The 20,075-nt window shown below is 39.1% G+C and overlaps 1 protein-coding gene across 2 annotated transcripts in view; it reads right to left on the reverse strand.

The window, feature by feature from the left end:
• CCDC138 (coiled-coil domain containing 138) overlaps positions 1-20,067 on the reverse strand; it is a 32,159-nt gene extending 12,092 nt beyond the window's left edge. Inside the window, exons 1-12 of one of the 2 annotated variants that reach the window (XM_020784010.3) lie at positions 19,914-20,067; positions 18,231-18,291; positions 17,008-17,191; positions 16,809-16,927; positions 15,531-15,709; positions 15,277-15,435; positions 13,553-13,672; positions 13,233-13,310; positions 13,038-13,148; positions 11,839-12,000; positions 7,160-7,276; positions 3,586-3,778 (exon numbers count right to left, since the gene is read on the reverse strand). In XM_020784010.3, coding sequence (XP_020639669.3) covers positions 3,586-3,778; positions 7,160-7,276; positions 11,839-12,000; positions 13,038-13,148; positions 13,233-13,310; positions 13,553-13,672; positions 15,277-15,435; positions 15,531-15,709; positions 16,809-16,927; positions 17,008-17,191; positions 18,231-18,291; positions 19,914-19,979 — 1,549 coding nt within the window. In that variant the 5' untranslated portion in view covers positions 19,980-20,067. The remainder of the gene's footprint in view (positions 1-3,585; positions 3,779-7,159; positions 7,277-11,838; positions 12,001-13,037; positions 13,149-13,232; positions 13,311-13,552; positions 13,673-15,276; positions 15,436-15,530; positions 15,710-16,808; positions 16,928-17,007; positions 17,192-18,230; positions 18,292-19,913) is intronic. The other variant, XM_072994556.2, reaches the window with a different exon arrangement.
• Between the last annotated feature and the right edge of the window lie 8 nt (positions 20,068-20,075).

Genomic DNA, 20,075 nt, shown 5'->3' on the forward strand with positions numbered 1-20,075 from the left:
CATGTAAGTAAATTCTAGTGAAAAGTTTACTTAAATGACTTTGCTCATTATGTGTCAAGCAAACAAGAAATGTTTAAAAAATGTTTATGCTCATAAAACAATTTGAATTATATTTTTTGAAACTAAACAATCTCAAAATGCCACATAAACAATACGATACTCCCTTCATTTTCTAGGCTTCAAACTTTTATAATTAACTAATGTCACTAAAAACTCCTGTTGATAGTTACTATACAGAACATTACTATACAGAACATTATAAAATGAGAAGGAACTATATAATTTAGAGAGAATGAGTATAATTTTAGAATTGAGAAAATGGCCAAAATCTAATTACAGAATATAAACTTAGCAGCAGATACGATCATACAGGATGGTAGAGACAATGATTCTCACAGTGATCTCTTGGAGGCAGGAGGTGGATCCCTATGATTGTAATAATCTGTGAGAGATCATAAGCCCATGTATTAAGCCCATCATAAGCAAGACCTACAATCTATATTCATTTTTAAATGTACTGTAATATATATTTTCTTATTTAAATTTTCTACATCAAGGATAAAGAATGTGTTGCTCTTTCAACATTGTTAGACTCCGATTTATGACATCCCCCTCCTCTGGTTATTATGGTTAGGGCTGATGGGAGTTCTTGTGGGGGATAACTTGGTTGGAGAAATTTAATGGATGGAATCCAGACTTAAGAGTTAAAATCGACAATATGCTTGGCATGCAGTGAGACACCGTACTCCCTCAAGTGGTGAACAACATCTATTTGTCATAGCATATCTTTCTCCTCATCCCTTTATGTTGCATTCCAGTGCTCTTTCTTTGTGAATGGTCATACGTAAGAACATAAGGATAAGCTTACTTTGCAAGTTTCCTTGCTGGGGCACCCACCTCTGAAAAGACAGGTGCTTCCTTCAGGCATGTAGCTAGAGGGAAAATCTTAACTGCAGGGAATATAAGTTTTTTCTTAATGTCTGGTTTGGCCATCAGTCACACATAGAGCAGACCAACTGAAATCAATGGAACATAAAATAAATAATGCCCCACTGATTTCATTGGGCTTCCTTTATCAAAACCCTGTTTAATCAGTACCTTTCTCTTGCAATCAGCATGTTTAGTGAGAAGCTTCTCTCCTTTGTATCATCCCTTTCTCCACATTGTGTCTGAAGAGGACAGGCCTCTGCCTGCACTAAAGTTCTACACGGAAGCAAGAACTGAGGCTCAGGCTACCCAATGATACTGGAGCCCAAAGAACAAAAAAAGCAGGATGCGCTGTAGTAGCCTTTTAAAACTTCTTTCTCCACTATCTACACATGTCCCTTCATGATTTTTTAAACAAAGCAGGCTTCAGTCTATAAAACGGCAATAAATCTGTTAGGCTTTCAGAATGCCTCAGGACACAGTTCCCCACCCCACCCCCACAGACTGAAACACCTGCTTCTCATGAATTGTTATAAAGTACATTTGAAAGAGATCAATACACTGAGATATTTTAAAAATGCTTTTGCAATTAATTGTTTGCCAAAATGCATGGGGAATATCAAATACATTTTTGGAAATACATAACCGAGGCAGTCCTTTTCATAGAAGTCCAGCATTTTAAAAATCCTAGAACTTACCTGGCATTTTCACTGAAGTAAAAAACTAAATACTTTTTTCTGCACTTTAAGCTTAAGAGTGGACGAAGAAATGCGCTTTCTGAATTAATAGGATAATATCTTAAGAAATGGCTAGTTATGATTAACAGTGCTGTTACAGCTGAGTACGCATAACTCTGAAGTTTTAGTTGTCCAATTTTTGTTGTGCCATCAGGGGATTACGCTTTAAACTTCAGAGAAACACCTATCAGCTAACTAATTTTGTCAAATCGTATTTAAAAACCACTGACAGTAATATATCACTGCATTCAGTCACAAAGAATATGTGCAGCTCAATCCCATGCATAATTAGTAAAACAGAAATTCCATGGTGTTCAGTGGAGCTTATGCCATAATAAGTGCAGCTACATTCAAAAAAGTTATCATAGTTCCCCTATGATTTGAATAGAAAAAATATTTCCTTCACTATTTTCATGCATGTATGCATTCCACCAAACATATAGGTATATATGAGATGAAATGTATTTGAGATAAAATAATAAATAAGCAGCTGACCCCCCCCCCAACCCCTTATTTTGGACTTATTTCAACTTCTCTGTAATGTATAGGCTAGGTAAATAATGAAGTATTTGCCTGTTACAGGATTGCTATATGAAGCCAATAATTTCTGTACTTGCAAAACTTTAGTTAGGATGCCACCTACTGCCTTGCAATTTTAAAGCAAAACACTGCTTATACAGGTTTCAAATGGAGACAGTCTTTTTATATCATATATTCTTGTCTTATATTTCACACATATAACAATAGGAGCTAAAATGAAAACATTTTAGAAAACAAGGTCTTCCTTTGAAGACTTTTCTAGGCTGTGGGAAAACGTTTTGATGTAAATGTCTTTTTGTTTTAGCTACACATTGCAATAACAAAATCTGGCCAACATTTGGATGCATATTTCAAAAATTATTAAAAAATCCGAATCTGATGGAAATAATTGACATAAGGCATGATAATAAAAGTCAGCAGCTTAGTTATAAAAGAAGATCAGATATATTCACAGAAAACATATCTTCTAATGACTACTAGTCATAACGGCTAATGGGAGCTGCTGTATTAAGAAATACTATAGCACACTGAATACCAGTTGTTGGGGAGCAACAGCAAGACAGAGCGATTGTGTTCACACCCTGATTGTTGTGGGAAACACGATATTTGACTAGCTAGTTTTTTAGGATTACATTTTCCAGACACTACCCAGCACTAGGCAATTTGGGAAATTGTGATCCAAAAAATAACGTTTCCAATCTCTGGAGGGGCCTTCGATCTGTTCCATCATGGTGGTTCTTAGGATTACAGTGGATATTTATGTTTGTGGCTCTGCTGAACTGCCACAAGGCCTATTGCCTTTTAGAACATCTTTCTAATAGTGTGTCCTACACCAGTGATTAACCATACCAGACCTGGTGGCTAAGGAGTGAAGATAACTTTTTATTACATAGGAGCATTAGACTGGGAACATATTTTTCCTTAAGTTTTTCTTCAGCTACAACAACCAATTAAGGTAATTCATATCCACAAATTCCTTATCTTTCTCCCTAGCTTTAGCATTTGATCAATTCTATATTTCCCCTTTTCATTATAACCATTATATTTTATTTTTGTATTTTTTTCTCTTTCAAAACCTCCTGGCTCCTCTCTCTGTCATTATTCCAGACTTCTAGCCCCATCCTCCTTCAGGCTGACTACATACACTACCCAGCCAATCACACTGCTACTCTGTTAACAAGTGGATTGGCCAGGATTCCCTTCAGAGTTACACTCAGTGAATGGAACTAATGTTCATCCAAACCCTTTACCACTTTTCATAATCATCTTTCTTTAATCCAACAATCACAAATCAGTTGAAATGAGGTTTATTATGTTTGGGAGATGCATCAGAGATAAAATATGCAGCATGGTGATCTCAATTTTTTAAAACAGAACTTACCTTGTGTCACGGTTTTGATTACAATTAAAGTTGATATCATTCTCAAAGGTAAGCTGCAACTTTTAAAGAATGTGACTGATTTGGGTTTGGTGTCAGTGGCATGTTCAGAAGAAATGTGTTGAGTCCCCTTGGGTGCAACACCTTTAAATATATCTTCACCCAGTCTTCTCATTGTTGATGTCATTGTTGTATACTGTCATACGAGTGATAAAACCATACAAAGTGAACAAAGCATTCTTCTGAATAAAGATAATCTATCCTATTGTACTCAGAAATTGTCAGCCTCATTACATGCTTTACATACTGAGCTTACAATTTAGTACAGTGGACCCCTGACTTACAGACGGCTTGACTTACAGACTTTTTGAGTTACAGACTTCTCTGGCCGCAAAATTTAGGTTTAACTTGCAGACTGAGATTTGACTTACAGACCAGAAAAAAACCAAAATGGAACAAAAACGGCTTGTTACGGGATTAATTGGTTTTCAATGCACTGTAGGTCAATGGAGACTTGACTGGAGGCGGGGCTTTGTTGCGGTGCTGCCAGCAACTCCAGAGAGGAGCTCTCTCTGGAAAAGCTGGAACCCTCCGGTCCAGGATCCTCTTTTTGAAATGGGGATCAAAGGAGAGTCTAGAAGAAGTCTCTCTGAAGCAGATGGTGAGCAGCAGAAGGAGAAGAAAGGGAGGCAGACCCGGACTTTTTTCTTCTGAAGAAATCACCGTGCACAGACCGGAGCGGGCGCCATTTTTTGGCACTGAGCCGCGAGGAACCCTTTACCGGGGGAGAGGAGAGCAATCAATATAAACTAAAAATATATAACAAGTAAGTAAGCCGAAGCCTCTGATTTATGAAACAGCCTCATTAAGCTGAAATAAGAATGAAATTATTTGGCAGAAAGAATAATGCAGCGGCGGGTTTATCTTATCAGTCTGACTCAAAAGCGAAACTAAGCTTCTCCAAGTGAACTATTAAAACGCCAGGCTGATTCTAAAGCCGAGAGTCTGAGATGGAAAAATAAATCTTATGTTTCTGGAGAAAAATCCCAGATAGCAACACCGTCTGACTGGATTTAAGAGACTTCGGTGGATGCAGTGTGTTATTCTTTGCCTTCTCTGGACTTTGTGAACTATAAATAATAGAATCTGGTGGTTGGAGCTGACGTGGCCGACTGGACTAAGGAGCATTAAGGGGTTAATGAAGATCACAAGACGAGCTCCAAGGACAATCTACTGGACAGTTTGAGACTCTGTGACTGTTGTTTTGTTTGTGACCACGTGTGAGTCTAAAAATAGAAGCTTGCTGAACTCAGGAGAAGAAGAAATGACTGCGTCACGGTTCTAATTGATATTGTATTTGCTGGGCTAAAAGTTGATTTTTATACTACAATATCTGGACAAAGATTGGAGGGAGATCTAAGGGGAGGTTTATGATGAGGGGTTTGAATTGTTGATAAAATTGTGGAAACGGGAAGGATTTCTAGGGGGTGATTATTGTGGTATTTAAACAAACCCCAAAGCCTGAGATGGACCCCAAAAATTCAAAAGAACAAATGGAGGCTTGGTCTCTTCAATCCCAAAATTCTGGAATAGTGGTGCAAGAAATAGAAAAGGAATGGCAGATTAATATACAAAGGCTAATATTAACAGGGTTCCAGCGAGTGAATGCAGGTCTTAGCAAAATAGAAAATTTGATGAAAGGGACGAAAGAGGGGACAGCAGATCCCAAACAAAACTTAAATGAAGTTGTACAGACTTTAGAATCGTCTGTATTAGACATGACACCAGGTAATATGAATGCAGTAGAGAGTTATCCAGTGACCCATGCAGCTTCCAAAATTAAAAAGCACTATGACAAAAATCTTAAGGAGGCAGAGATACTGAAACCAGATAATTTTATGGTGAAAATATGGGAAGTGAAAAAAATGGATATTCTGTCAGATGGGCTGAAAGACTGTTCAATTCAAAAAGAAACGGAAAGATGGGATGTATTGTATAAATGGCAGCAGCTACCAGACGATGTTGGAATAACATAGAATAAAATTAAAATTAAATGATAAGATAAAAGCAGGAGGGTAATCAAACTGTGAAAAAGCAAAAAGTTGATATGTATTAGTAATATGAATTGATTGGATGATGTTATACTTTATGCTCTCCTATCCCCCAAAAACTATTTTTCCTTTCCTATCCCCTCTTTCTTTCTGTACCCTCTATCCTTGTTTCTAAATAAAATAAAATTATTAAAATAATGGAGACTTGACTTACAGACTTTTTGACTTGAGAACCGCCTTCCAATATGGATTAAATTCTCAAGTCAAGACCCCACTGTATAAGAATCAAAGTCCTAGTGGATAACAGTTTAAATGAAGTACTGTATATCTATCATTATGCCAGCACCATGTTATGAACTGTGATTCTGAACTGTTATTCCAGTGCTGCAAGCAGATATTGCTGTTAAAAACGTTTACGACAAATTCCAATTAGTGCCTTGTGCAAATTCTTACTGAACCTTTGTGTACTTCTCATAATTATGAGGCAAAATTTTGATCCTGTAACTTAGCACCTTGTAACCTGGTTCAGGCAGCAGAAGCATTTAATTTAAGGGAGTTAAGCTTCCTGTTTGTCTCCTCTTAAGTTCCAAAGTGTCCTAATGCTTCCTTTTGAGCCTCAGGATGAGGAGTGGTGGTTTAACAGTAAAGAATCATTATCAGATCACCCCTGATCCTGATCTCAGATACAATGATCCAACAGCATTTTTTTAAACCATCAAAGGGTTTCCCCCTCCATTCTGAGGCTCCAAAGGTTTCCCCAGGGCAAAAGGCAACCCTAGCAAGCCTTGGAACCTAAAAAGAGGGGGCTAGGAAGCGTTCCATTATGTGACATACTTCTGGCATCCAATCTGGGTTACATGGTGCAAGACTACTTAAACAAGATTTTGCCCACTATTTATGAGATTTTCTTGTGTTACATATGATTGTAACAAAGCAGAAAAGCAGAATGGATTGCATATTAGTACTGGTATGTGACGAAAGGCAGTATTGCAGAAGTTATAAAAAAAATCAACAAAAAGTCCTTGAACGCCATGTATTTAGAATTAAAACAACTAGCAAAATAATAGTAATTTCCCACCAAACAAAAACATATAATAGATACTGGAAATTATTTACTTTGTACATAAAGAATATTCGCTGAAATCTTATTGCTTAGTGCAGTAAGCCACACTAGTGTAGAGTTGCTGAATATGTGGGAATTGGGTGAGCCAACACTTCTATAAGTTCAATTGATTAAAATGGGCACACTCTTAAGTGTAGCTCACTATTTTAAAGTTAGTTGCAACTAGAATAGGCAGGCCTATCTGAATCAATAGAACTTGTAGAGGACGTGATTTCCCAGATCTCCACTGATTCAATGGACCTACTCTAGTGTGACTTAGTACACTAAGCAGAAGAATCTCAGCCATCAAATAAAATCTCTGGGTCAAAATGAGATCGAGCTTAGGTGATAAGAAGCAACATCTTCCAGAAAGAAATGTTCTTATCTAAATGCAAATGATATACTTTGTGTGAATATTCCTCACCAGCATTTTTCCATCTAACTGTCTTATGGCCCAGTAAATAAATTTAACCACATGTACATGCAAGTTAGGATTGACAAAGGGCATCCACTGAAGTTGTTCAGCAACAAGTGGCAAAAACTGCAAAACACAAAATACAAAAACATTACGATTGTCTTCTTTTTTAATAATAATAATAATAATAATAATAATAATAATAATAATAATAATAATAATAATAATAATAATAATAATAAAATTTATTGTCATTGTAAGTATATACAGTACACAGTATACCATACAACGAAATTCACAGAAACCCAGAGACCAGACACATGCACACACATAACATTGCCCAAACACTCCCCACCCACTAGAAATCCCCCACTAAAAATACAGACATCTACACCTCAGGCCAAGTAACACAGTCCAACTAATTATTCACTACTGGTGGTCTTTAAGCTCATTATTAATTGCAATTATAGCTCTAGGATAAAAACTATTTAGAAAACGTGTGGTCAAGTCTTAATTGTTCTATATCTTCTGCCAGACGGTAACAGTTCAAAAAAGTTATAAGCAGGATGGGAAGAGTCTCTCAGGATGCTGTATGACTTCCTCAGACAGCGGGATGTGAAGATGTCATCCAGGGTTGGTAGCTGGAGCCCGATGATATTCTGGGCAATTTTAATGGTTCTCTGTAGAGCTTTTTTGTCCGCTACAGAGCTACTCCCAAACCATGCCAGAATGCCATAAGTTAGGACACTCTCAATGGTGCTACGGTAGTAGGACAGAAGTAAATGCTGTGATAAATTTAACTTCCCGAGCATTCTCAGGAAATACAGCCTCTTCTGTGCCTTCTTTATTAGCATGTTGGCATTTATAGTCCATGAGAGGTCCTCTGAGATGTAAGTACCCAGAAATTTAAAACTACCAACTCTCTCCACTTCCTCACCGTTTATGTACAGTGGTAAATGTACATTTCTCTTCCTCCTAAAATCAATTATGAGTTCTTTAGTTTTTTTGATGTTAAGTGTGAGATGATTTTCTTTACACCATAGTATCAATCTTTGTACTTCCTTTCTATAAGCAGACTCATTGTTCTTATTTATGAGTCCCACCACTGTTGTATCATCCGCAAATTTAATAATTGCATTGGTGTTATATAGTGGGGTGCAATCATGTGTGTACAGGGAATAGAGGAAGGGACTTAGCACGCAGCCCTGGGGAGCTCCTGTACTTAGTACCAGGGTAGAAGAATGGTGGGATCCCATCCTTACTGACTGTGGCCTATCTGTCAGAAAATCCTTTATTCACATGCAGATCTCCTGAGGTAATCCCAGGTTGATCATTTTTAAAAACAACCTATTTGGTAGAATGGTGTTAAAAGCAGAGCTATAATCCAGAAAAGTTCAATACATTCCAATGAGAGAAAATTTAAAAAATCACTAAAAATTAAGGACGACTCAGAACAACATCAAATTAAGTTTGCATAGGGTTCAGGAGGTGGGCTAATGATTGCAAGCATTTAAAACCTGTTCCAAACACTGTAAGGCACTTTTACAGGAGCGAAAAAGGACTTCGCAAAGTCATTGAAATGTATTGAGTCGGCTTCAATACATTCCAATGGAGGAAACATTGTTTCACACAGCGATGTTTCCTATGGGTTTTTTCACTTAAAGACGGCAATCTGTTCCAATTGGAACGGATTAACCGGTTTTCAATTCATTCCTATGGGAAATGGTGTTTCACAGAATGATGTTTCACACAACGTTGATTTTTTTGGAACCAATTAACATTGTTGTGTGAGGCACCACTGTATTTCAGTCCAAAAATACAGGAGTTTATAGCCTTAAAAAGCACAATAAAAAACCAAGTTCATTTCTTAAAATGCATCATTAAAAAGAAAAAAGCATTGCAGCATTGAGCAATATTTCACCTTTAGCACATCCAGATACACATGAAAAATATTCTAAGTGCTCACCCATCCATCTACCAGTTTGACTCTATAGTGGCAACTGCACAATCTTGTCTGTTCTGCCCCTGTGTGGCAGCTACTACATGTTGCCTGAAGCAACTTAGTGTCTGGTGTTGCTGGTGTTTTGTGTGTGGTGTGTATCTCTTGCTTCTCTATATATATATTTCTCTCATTTGTTCATTTTTCTCTTCAACTGTCAACAACTGAGGTCTGCTGCCAGAGCAAACGTCTAAGAGACACATCTCTTAAAAATTTCTGTGGAAGTCTTCATTACCTCTGGCTAACCCAGTATTAACCTGCACTCTCGCCAAACTGTGAAGACAGCAAACTGCCATCACGGCAAGATACTCCCTATATTTTGAGTAGTTCCCTTGAACACCAGCCACCCCTGCAAACTGTCAGGCATATAAATTGCTGGTAGATGAATTTGGTGAGGTACCAATTTGCTATACTTGCATTATAGCACTCTAGGGGTTTCATGATCTAGGCTTTTCTCAATGTTTTCTTATCAGTGCTTACATGTCCGCACTCAAGTGTTAGCTTGTTGGGAAAGACCCAGTAAGATATCAAGTTAATTACTTTGTGAGGCAATGTTGTTTTTTATGGACCACACTTTCCCTGTGATGGCCTTGGATGGAGAGTTAGCTAATTGTCATGCAATGACTTTTAGCACACTGTTGGTCAAATTTCATTTTTAAAACACAATGTACATTTTCAGGGTTATATTTTTACACTTCCCTTAATTATTTTAACACTTTCTTCATACAATATTTCAAGCCCTGACATTGCAACTTGTTAATTAGCATGAGTTCACCATCTTAATTTATATTTATGCCAGTATAAAGTTGTAACAGGATTCTGGCCATTGCATTAATAAATCTTTTATTCACTAAGAAAATATATATAGAATCACTCTCCATTCATCCATCACCAGATTTTCCCCACACTTCCTATTTTTCCAGGTGAAAAAAGTATCATTCAGGTGTTCGCAATTCCTGCCCTGGAAGTAACCAAGCAGGATACACAGGTGGTATCTTCTTAACATAGAGGTACCAATTATCTATATTTCTGTGAAGATTCTCAGTCATCCAGGCAAGGTTATCTGGAAGGTGAGACATGGCAACTGGACTTCTTTCTTACTAGGTTGAAATGTTTTGCTACTCATCCAAGTAGCTTCTTCGGTCTGAGGAGCATTGGAGGAAGACCACTGATCTATCCTCCACACTGGTTTCACTTCCCCCTGGTCTGAATACTTTTAATACTTTGATGACTAAGATGTACTCATTTTGGATGGAGGTGGTTTGAGAAAGGGGTCAGGGAGGCCATACATGTGCATATAGAAAATCCATCACTCAACAGGGGTGGATACAATCTTAGATACAATGTGTCTCCTATTTATCATGCTGCCCTTTCATCCGTCCCCAGAAAGATCACTCATACCAGAAAGACCACTGTTAATGACTGTTAAGGGCCCATGACAATGGGTGGAGGAGGACTATAGAAGTGGGATTATTCCCTAGACCTTTGTCCTTCTAAGAAGCCTCTTCAGACTAGGGGAAAGTGAAACCAATGTGGAGGATGTATCAGGGATCTTCTACCAACTCTCCTCAGACTGAGGAAGCTACAGTACTTGGATGAGTAGCGAAATGTTTCAACCTAATAGGACTTCCAGACCATCTATATTATTTTCCAAGGCTTTTGAGCATGCTAGCACCACAAATAAAAGTTGCACAGGCCGAGATGAAGTGATCAACTGACAAGTAGGTTGCTATGGCAACACACAACTGAGAATGCCGCAACACAAATATTCAGGAACTGTTTTTGCACGAGTAAGAATGCATCAATGAGTGATAGTTGGGAAGAGCAGCAGCAGAGCTCTGCTGTAAGAAATGACAGCAACCTGTGCACTGGATCAAAGACTTAATACTTCTTCGCATGAGAATTGATGAATGGCTCTTCGGAAACACATCGCTGGCAGAAGCAATAAATGGGAGAACTTACATAATCGTGATTGGTTGGGTGATGTTCCAAACTACAACTAGGGAAGGAAAAAACACAATCAGGCCCAGATAGTGAGTACTGCTCATGCCAGGTGCCTTTGCAGTGCCAAGGTGTGAATAAAGGATAACATGCCAGCAACAGCTCCTATTAGCACGTGAGCTTTGTAACTTCTTTAAGCAGTTACCTAAAACAAGAAGCAGCAGGCTCATGAACTGCTAGAGCAGTACTTTAATCATGTGTACATGTGGACTAGTTTTCTACCACGTTTACGTATGTTTTATCAACTGCAATTGGTATCTGCATCCAAGTTGTCTTTGCAGGGCCAAAGACAGCTTGGATACTGGGATCATACAAGGTTGCTGACATGGTAACACCAGCATAAGGGAATGGGGATGCTATCCTGAGCAAGTAGTCTCTCCTGAAACTCATAAGCCTGCTGACGGTTGAGTCGGGCTATTTACATTTACCATGCAGGCCAATTAATGAAATCTTCAGTGCAGCTAGACTAATTCAGTTAAAACAGAAAAAAACTGGTTACAGTTGAACAAACTCTTGGAATGTAGGTGTCTAATAAAGAATATTTCTCAGACTGCAATGGCTTTTAACCAAATGTCACTAAATCTTAGCTTTGGAAATATGCAGACCCCATATTATTAGACATACAAACATGACACTCACAAGATATGAAACACAGAACCTTATTCTTAAAAAGAAGTAATATCCCTACCTTGATACACTTTTCTTGTGTGTAAGTTCTGTTGGAAGCAGATGTACCTGTTAACTTGCGAACATCTTCCTTCTCTTCTTCTAGAACCAATTTGCTGAGGTGCTGATCTGAGATCCAGTCCATTAGTACCGTTAAAAGGTCATAGGTGTATGAATTAAACATCTACAAACGTTAAAGGAAGTATCTCAGGACTTATACTAGGAAGATCTTTCTTACATTAATAATGTTCACTGACTTGTGAATCTGCAATGCAACACACACTAAGTGGTTAAACTGCAGTACTGTAGTCAAGCCTCTGTTCACAAATTGAGTTCAGTCTCAAGGGGTTCAGGTAGCCAGCTCAAGGATGACTCAGCCTTCCATCTTTCCAAGGTCCGTAAATTGAATAACCAGTTTGTTGACAGGCATAATTATGTTGTAAACTGCCCAAAGAGTACTCTAGCACTATGGGGCGGTATATCTGTTGAAACACAACTATTATCTGGTTTGCAGTGCCCACAATGAAAACATATGGAATTTTGCCTGTGGATGGTGCTGCTCTGTGTTTTGAAGGAAAGTTTCTTCAACTTGGCATGCATGGTCAAAACATCCTGAAAATGCTGTTCCTTCTGGTGCAGAACTTTGTCTTCTATACAGTGGTGCCTCACAAGATGAAAGTAATTCGTTCCGCAAGTAGCGCTATCTTGCGAAATTTTCGTCTTGCGGGAAAAAAAAGTCTTGTGAAGCACGGCCATAGAAGCCGTCTTGCGAGGCACCACAGCGATTGCAAAAATCATTTGTCTTGCGGGTTTTTCATCCCGCAAGGCGTTCGTCTTGCAAAGCACCACTGTACTGTAATCCCTTTCCCTTCGTTGAAAAATCAATCTCTTCTCTTCTGTTGCAGCCAATGACCATCTGTGTCTCCATAAGAGAAGTTCAACAGTTCTAATTCCAGATTAATTGAGGGTGTGATATTTTCTGTTGTACTACCAACCATGTACTAACAGTTCTCATATAATGAATATTAATATAATAAATAAAAATGACTAAGGTTTATTCCTTTTAATCCTACCATCCAAATTAAACGTAATTACTCTCCTCACCCCACCATCTCCTTGAGTAGTACAGCTGCCATCTCCACTAAAGTGGCCAGCTTCAAATTACAATGCTCTTGAACCTCTGAGCTGGAATCATGGTTTCTGCAGACCACATGCACCAACCTTTTGAGGTTTTGACTGGGCGACTGCTTTTCCTGATTTGACAGGTTTATGATCCGGGATGATGTGGGGAACTTCTCTAGATCTCTGTATTGATAAAAATTCATGTTTCCTCTGGAATGGGATAGATTGGAAAAAAGTTGCATTAGGATTTTTTTCTTGCCAAGCTGACACATTAGAAGCTTAATGAAATCTTACCTGCAAATTCTCTAAACGAGCTTGTACTTTTCGAGACTGGATCTCTAACTTCTTGTTTTGTTCACTGACATCATTTAACTAAAAAGGAAACAAGGTATTTAGACGAATCTTAAATACTGGTTTCTCTGTCTTAGTATGAATGAGAACATAAAGTGATCAGGACATTTAGAATCATAATTTCTCTCTCTCTCAGGTTTCCAAGGGATCAGTGGGCCGCATGTGGTGCTGCCTTGGAGAATGTAATCATGTGCACACTCAAACAGATATGTGCTCATGTGTTCAATATGTCAAACGCATAAGTTTAGAAAAATTGTGCTTGCCTGTTTTTTCAAGTTGTCATTCAATTCCTTCAGAGTTTCAAAAGATGATTTAAGCCTTTTGTTTTCCTTTGTTTTTTCTTTCAATGCTTCGGACAACTGCTGAATTTCAGCTTCATGTTGCTATAAACAAAATGAAGTAGTGTTAAAAACACACAACTAACAAGCTGTTTAAGCATTCCACTGTCACTTTTAGTGTAGGAATAAGCAATGCATGTCTCCAGATGAACTTCAAGTCCCATTATCCCTTGCCATTCATGGTGGAAGGCAAGGGATAATGGGCTGGGATTGATGGAAGTTACAATCCAACAACGTATATCACCCACACCTTTTCTGTACATAAGTGTGACCCTACCATATTTTTTCTATGAATTCAAGACTCTTAAAATTAATGACATGAAAACCATTTTCTAGAGCATCCATCCATCCATCCATCCATCCATCCATCCATCCATCCATCCATCCATCCATCCATCCATCCATCCATCCATCCATCCATCCATCCATCCATCCATCCATCCATCCTACCTACCTACCTACCTACCTACCTACCTACCTACCTACCTACCTACCTACCTACCTACCTACCTACCTACCTACCTACCTACCTACCTACCTACCTACCTACCTACCTACCCAGTATCATTTGCATGCCACCCTTCTCACAGTGAGGGGATCCAAGGTGGCTCGCAAAGCAATACTAAAAACACAATAAATTACAGATCAAAAAGCAAATGAACTACCCTGTTTCCCCGAAAATAAGACCTAACCTGAAAATAAGCCCTAGTATGATTTTTCAGGATGCTCGTAATATAAGCCCTACCCCAAAAATAAGCCCCAGTTAAGTGAAACCCCACCCTCCACCATTGTGCAGCAACCAGAAGATGACATGACTGTAAAATAAAACATCCCCTGAAAATAAGCCCTAATTCATTTTTGGAGCAAAAATTAATATAAGACCCTGCCTTATTTTCGGGGAAACACGATATAATAATAATTAAAATGCATTAAGTACAGTATGTTAAAACATTTACAAATTTAAAAGCAACTTTAAAAAGCAAAGGCCAATATCAGGGAGCTATAGTTATCAAAAGCCTGCCTTAAGAGTGAGTCTTTAACTGTCAAGTGGAAGGATAAGAGGCAGCTAACCTCACATCTTGAGGGAGAGCTTTCCATAGCCTGGGAACAGCACAGAGAAGATCCTCTCTTGTGTCTCCATCAAACATGCCTGGATGGCATAGGGACCAAGAGAAGGGCCTCCTCTGAAGATTTAAGGGCCCTCTTAAGATCTGCAGATTTCAGCAGTCTTCTTAAAAGTTTTTTTTTCTAGGACTATAAACTAAAGTATCAATAAAACATAGCCGCCTAGAGTGGTCGTAAGACCAGATAGGTGGGATATTAAATAAATAGATAAATAGATAAATAAATAAATAAATAAATAAATAAATAAATAAATAAATAAATAAATAAATAAATAAATAAATAAAACTTTCTTATGTAAATAATACTGGAGCACAAATGCTCCCACGATATCCCTTTCTAGACAGACAATGCCTTTGTATGTGGAAGGTGTGCATGCACAAAAGAAAAATAAGCCCTTAGTCAGTAGCTACAACTTATGTCATGCAAGCAACTTTACAGGTAGGTGAGAAAGTGGACATCAGTGAAGTTAGTCGTTTTTTAATCAGAAAAATTAAGATAAAGAAGAATTTGAAAAATAATACTACCTCCTTCATAATTTGAAATTTTGCATGAACTTCCTGCTCCACGCCTCTTATCTTGGTCAAAGCAGCTTCATGTCTACACATCTGGGCTTCCCGGTCAGCTAAAAAATGTTCCCGTTTTTCAAGTTTCAAAGCATATTCTTCCTGAGTTAGCTTTTCTTGCTGCATCACAACAGATGATAAAAGATAGTGCTGATCTGCTGATATTTTCTTTTCAAATTAACTCTGCTGATAGCTAAGTCTCTGCTAATTTTTACCTGCAGCTTTTGATGTATGATAGATAATTCATGATAAATTTGACCAAGATGAGACGGCATCAGGTTTTGACCATTTAACCTTTGGGTTTCACAAATGCTTGCACTCTCTCCTACTGCATCACCACCACTATCATAATCACAACATGGGTCAACCGTCAAACTGGACGGCAGAGTAATATCTAAGGGGCGGAAAAACAAAAAGCAGACAAGCTTACCAAATTATTCCTGTTTTCAAAAGGCCAATTACAAGGAGGGGATGGAAATTTCATTTACCACAAAAACTATATAGCCACTAAATATTACAGCAAATGAGAACTGCCACTACGCAAATCGATATTGTATCCATCTATCATACATGATGAGTCTTATTGCTCATTATTATAAAAAGGGAGGGAAATCAAGCACTCAGAAACTGCCTTAGGAAGAGAAATTTTTAAAGTTAATGGCAAAAATACATATGGAGCAAAACACTGCCCATTTCTTATATATTCATATACCTCTTATACTTCTCAAAGGCTCAAGTGAGAAGCTGCCATTACCAGAGTAAAGGGACACCCATCCTTTGATTGGAACTGGGATAAGATTCTGCCCTCAAGCACCCACTATCACTGTACCAACCAGAAAATCTCAAGACTGTGGAAAATGTGGCCTTAAAGGATCAGAGACAAAAAAAATCCTGTAGTTGTTTTCAACAAGCTGTGCTATTGAAAACTATGAGATAAGAATGGTGTAAGGCAGCGGTCCCTAACCTTTTTAGGACTGCAGATTGGCTGAATCTCTGAAGAAGGTGGGGCACCCCCCCACGATCACTCTCAGGTGCATGCATGAAGTGGTGGGGGAGCATGCATTTGTGAGCGTTCCCCCACCCCTTCGTGCATGCGCAGGAGCGCCTGCACGCCCACCCCTTCGCACAGGCGCATGCCTGAAGGGGTGGAGGAACACTTACGCATGTGTGTGCTGACACGTGTGTGTGTGCACAAAGCAGCTGTGGGGAGGGGAGTGCATGCGGGGTGCGAGGTTTGTCTCCGTGGCCTGGTCTGGCTCAGGCCATGGACCGGCAGCAGGCCAGGGACCGGAGATTGATGACCTCTGGTGTAAGGGGAGGTGTAACTTATTTGCAAGTCAGGCAGCATGGTCCAACTCTATTTTAACTTTTTTTTACATGGAATGTCAATTTAAAGTGCTAGGGAGGCTCAAGTAGCAGGTTACATGGTAAGCACATTATTGAAGCAGATTTCATTTGAATCCTATTAGAGAAAAAAATACACATTTGATTACCCATTTCTGAATATACACTTCCACTCTGAATTTCATCACTTCCAAGACAATCATCACTGAACTCCGCCTCTATGTCAAGCTGGCCCGTATCACACAGAGAATCAAACTCATCATTTGACCTAAAATATATTTCAAAAAGTACATTAAGGTAACCCAATGTAAAAATTCTGGAGGAATATCTAGCAATTTTTCTCTTTACCTTCCTTGTACAGTAGAACAACAGGAAGCAATATTTTTTGTCATGTTCAGAGGTCTTTCACATTTCTTTGAGGAATCCAAAATATGTTTTTTATTGTGTTTTCTTCCATGGTAGGTAAGTTTCGATGGGGATGAGGGTGTGATTAAAGATGCAATAGTGTCATCAAGCAAAGGGTCTGCTTCACCTATAAGGCAACATAATTTGCTGTGTCAGCACAGGTAACAAAAGCAATTATCAAGCTGTGATCAATGAAGACACTGCATGCAAACAGTAACTGAAAACAAGAGCATCTGCTACTCATGATGACGCAAATCCAAAAATGAAAACATGCTCATCAGTGATCCTTTACCATCCCGAATACACTCAAACTCATTTGATTTCTGAAGCAAAGCTGGGTCAGGCCTGACCAATACTTGGTTGGGAGACCACTAGGGGAAAATCATGGATTTCTAGGTTGGGCTAGGAAATCATCCTCCTTGCAGCTCCATGGAGCCACTGCCAGTCAGAATGGCAGTACTGAGCTAGATAAGCCAAATGTCTGACTCAGTATAAAACAGCTTCCAGTGCTTAAGTGGAGCTTTCAACTCAATCTCTGCTAGGCTTAAAAACGTAAATGACACAGTACAAGAAGAACATACAAAAGTTAGAGTTTACCAAAACAGAACTCAGAATCCTGGAGGCGGAACTGCCTAGAAAGAAATTCTAAAGTACTCTAAAACAAGTAGGGGATGAGTTCACAAATCCATGAACAGGGTTATATTTGTGAATGAACTGTACAAATTGCAAAGCAAGAGCTCTGGATTAGCAAACAAATCTCAGGACAGTTTGTCCACTCCCTTTTCACCTATGGCAACCTTACATACGAAACCCATGAGTTTCCATTGGCTGAGCGAGGATTTGAACCCATGTATCTTGAATTCTAGTCTGACACTATCTACTACATCACAATGTCTCTTATAAATTTTGCAATGCACCCAAAATTGCTATGTTCTGTGCTAAGTTTTAAAAAGAAGCCAGAAGCTAATTAAATACATACATTATGGAGGAACGGAGGTCCAAGGAAAAAGATCAAAAAAGTGTCAAAGTAAAGAGGCAAATCTTAAAATGTTGTATAATTGAACAGGTGCTGAGGAAGAATGCCTCCTTTCTATGATACTAACTTTTCCGAAATATTAAGAACTCTTTAAATTAATAAATTTCAGATACCATTTCAAATGTCTTACCTTTAGGTTTCAAGGCCCGCCTACTTTTACTTTTTGCTTCCAATACATCTAAAGAATCATCCTAAAATTAGAAAAAAGTTCCACAATTAATAATGTAATGCCTGCTTATTATGGACAGATTGTTTTTTTTATCATACTATTACTTGGAAGGGATGTTTTCTTTTAACCTAGAAGAATTTTGCATTGAACCTTTAGAAAGCATTATTCAGATGAAATGCTAAATTTCTGTCTTTAAAAGCTATGCAAAAGACCTTGGCAGAGAAATAAATAAACTACAGTTTCTATATATATTAGAAATAAGAGCAAGGGAGTTTTCTTTCACTTGAAAATAAACAACTAGGAGCCCTTGACTGGGCACAGTTGATGTGAATAGTATTTTCCAAGGTTTACTAATTTGGGCCAAGTGCGGACATTGATTTGGAAAATTAGCATTGAAGGTTACAATACCCAAAAGAGGAAATGGATTCAATTTAAAGAAAAACATTATGGATAACCCTATACCTCCAAAAGCAAAAGAAATAAGAACAAAGTTACATTCTTCTGTATTCTAATTCAACGCATGGTGCTCCCTTCGAATACTTTGACTTCCAAGCTGTGTAAATAGGACAGGCAAGTTCTCCTTTGATCCCTAAAGAAAAAGCCTCCAATTACCTAGAAGCAAGCTGATAAACACAAAAGACTCCATCCCCCCAAAACAGATCACTCGGACCCCATTGATAAAGAATATAAAACTGTGGATAGGACTGTGCTGTGTATGATTTAGATGTTGACCTGATCAAATGGTGGGTTTCATTTTAGCTCTTCCACACCAGTAGTAATGTGCCAAATTGGGAGTGGGGTGGCTAGTAGGATTATACACCTGAGTTTACTTTGTGTGGAAGTTTTAACTCTGGGGTCAGAAAAAAATCACAATTTTCACCCCAGAACGGCCACTCTTAATCGTCTGCTTAGGCAAAAGCCAAAGCAGAGACTTCAAACTGTCAGAAAGCCGCAGGATTAGAGAGGAAGAACCGCAGCCCCTGTGAATGGCAGCCAACATAAAAAAAAAACCATTGCTAGAAATCAAAAACAACAAAACTGTGTCTACACCTCTGTGGGGTGATAGTGTGGAAACCATCTCGCACAACATCACTATACTGTGGCCAAAGTCACTGTATGGTATAGGAAACCGTAACAAAAGGCGTTATCTCTGAGCATGTGCAGAGTGCCTCCTCAGGCCAAGACGAAGCGGAGTTCCCTCCCTTTGTCTGTGACCATTAATTAACAGGAGAGGGCAGGGCTGTTAACTACCCGCGAGTGACAGTGAGGAAGAAACGGTTCAGGAGGATGCTCATCCCTTCTCCCCCGCCCTCCCCCACACACACTAGAGCTCGTGGGAACGGTAGAACACGCACGAACAGCGCTTCGTCTTGGTGCGGGGAGGCACTCTGCACATGCTCAGAGATTTGCCCTTTGCTACGGTTTCCTATACCTTACTTTGACCCAACTCTGGGAGGCAGTGGAAGACAGGAGGGCCTGGTGCGCTCTGGTCCATGGGGGTCACGAAGAGTCAGACACGACTAAACAACAACACCAACAACCTAGATACCCTACAGCGACTTTGGCCACGGTATAGTGATGTGCGGGATGTTTCTGTTCACACGTGTGTGTGTGTGTAAGTAAGAGAGCGCGCGCAGAGCCCACCTCGCCCGCGAGATAGCGCCTCCTCCACCGCTCGACGGAGCGGCTGAGTTCCGTTGAAGCCGCCATTTGGAGGAAGGCGGACGAGCCCTCAAGCTGCCCGCGTCCCGCTCCGCCACTCACAACCACCGCCTCGGAGGGGAGGAGGAGACAGAGGGCTGTCTT

Source organism: Pogona vitticeps, chromosome 3 (assembly GCF_051106095.1).
Source record: "Pogona vitticeps strain Pit_001003342236 chromosome 3, PviZW2.1, whole genome shotgun sequence".
NCBI lineage: Eukaryota > Metazoa > Chordata > Lepidosauria > Squamata > Agamidae > Pogona > Pogona vitticeps.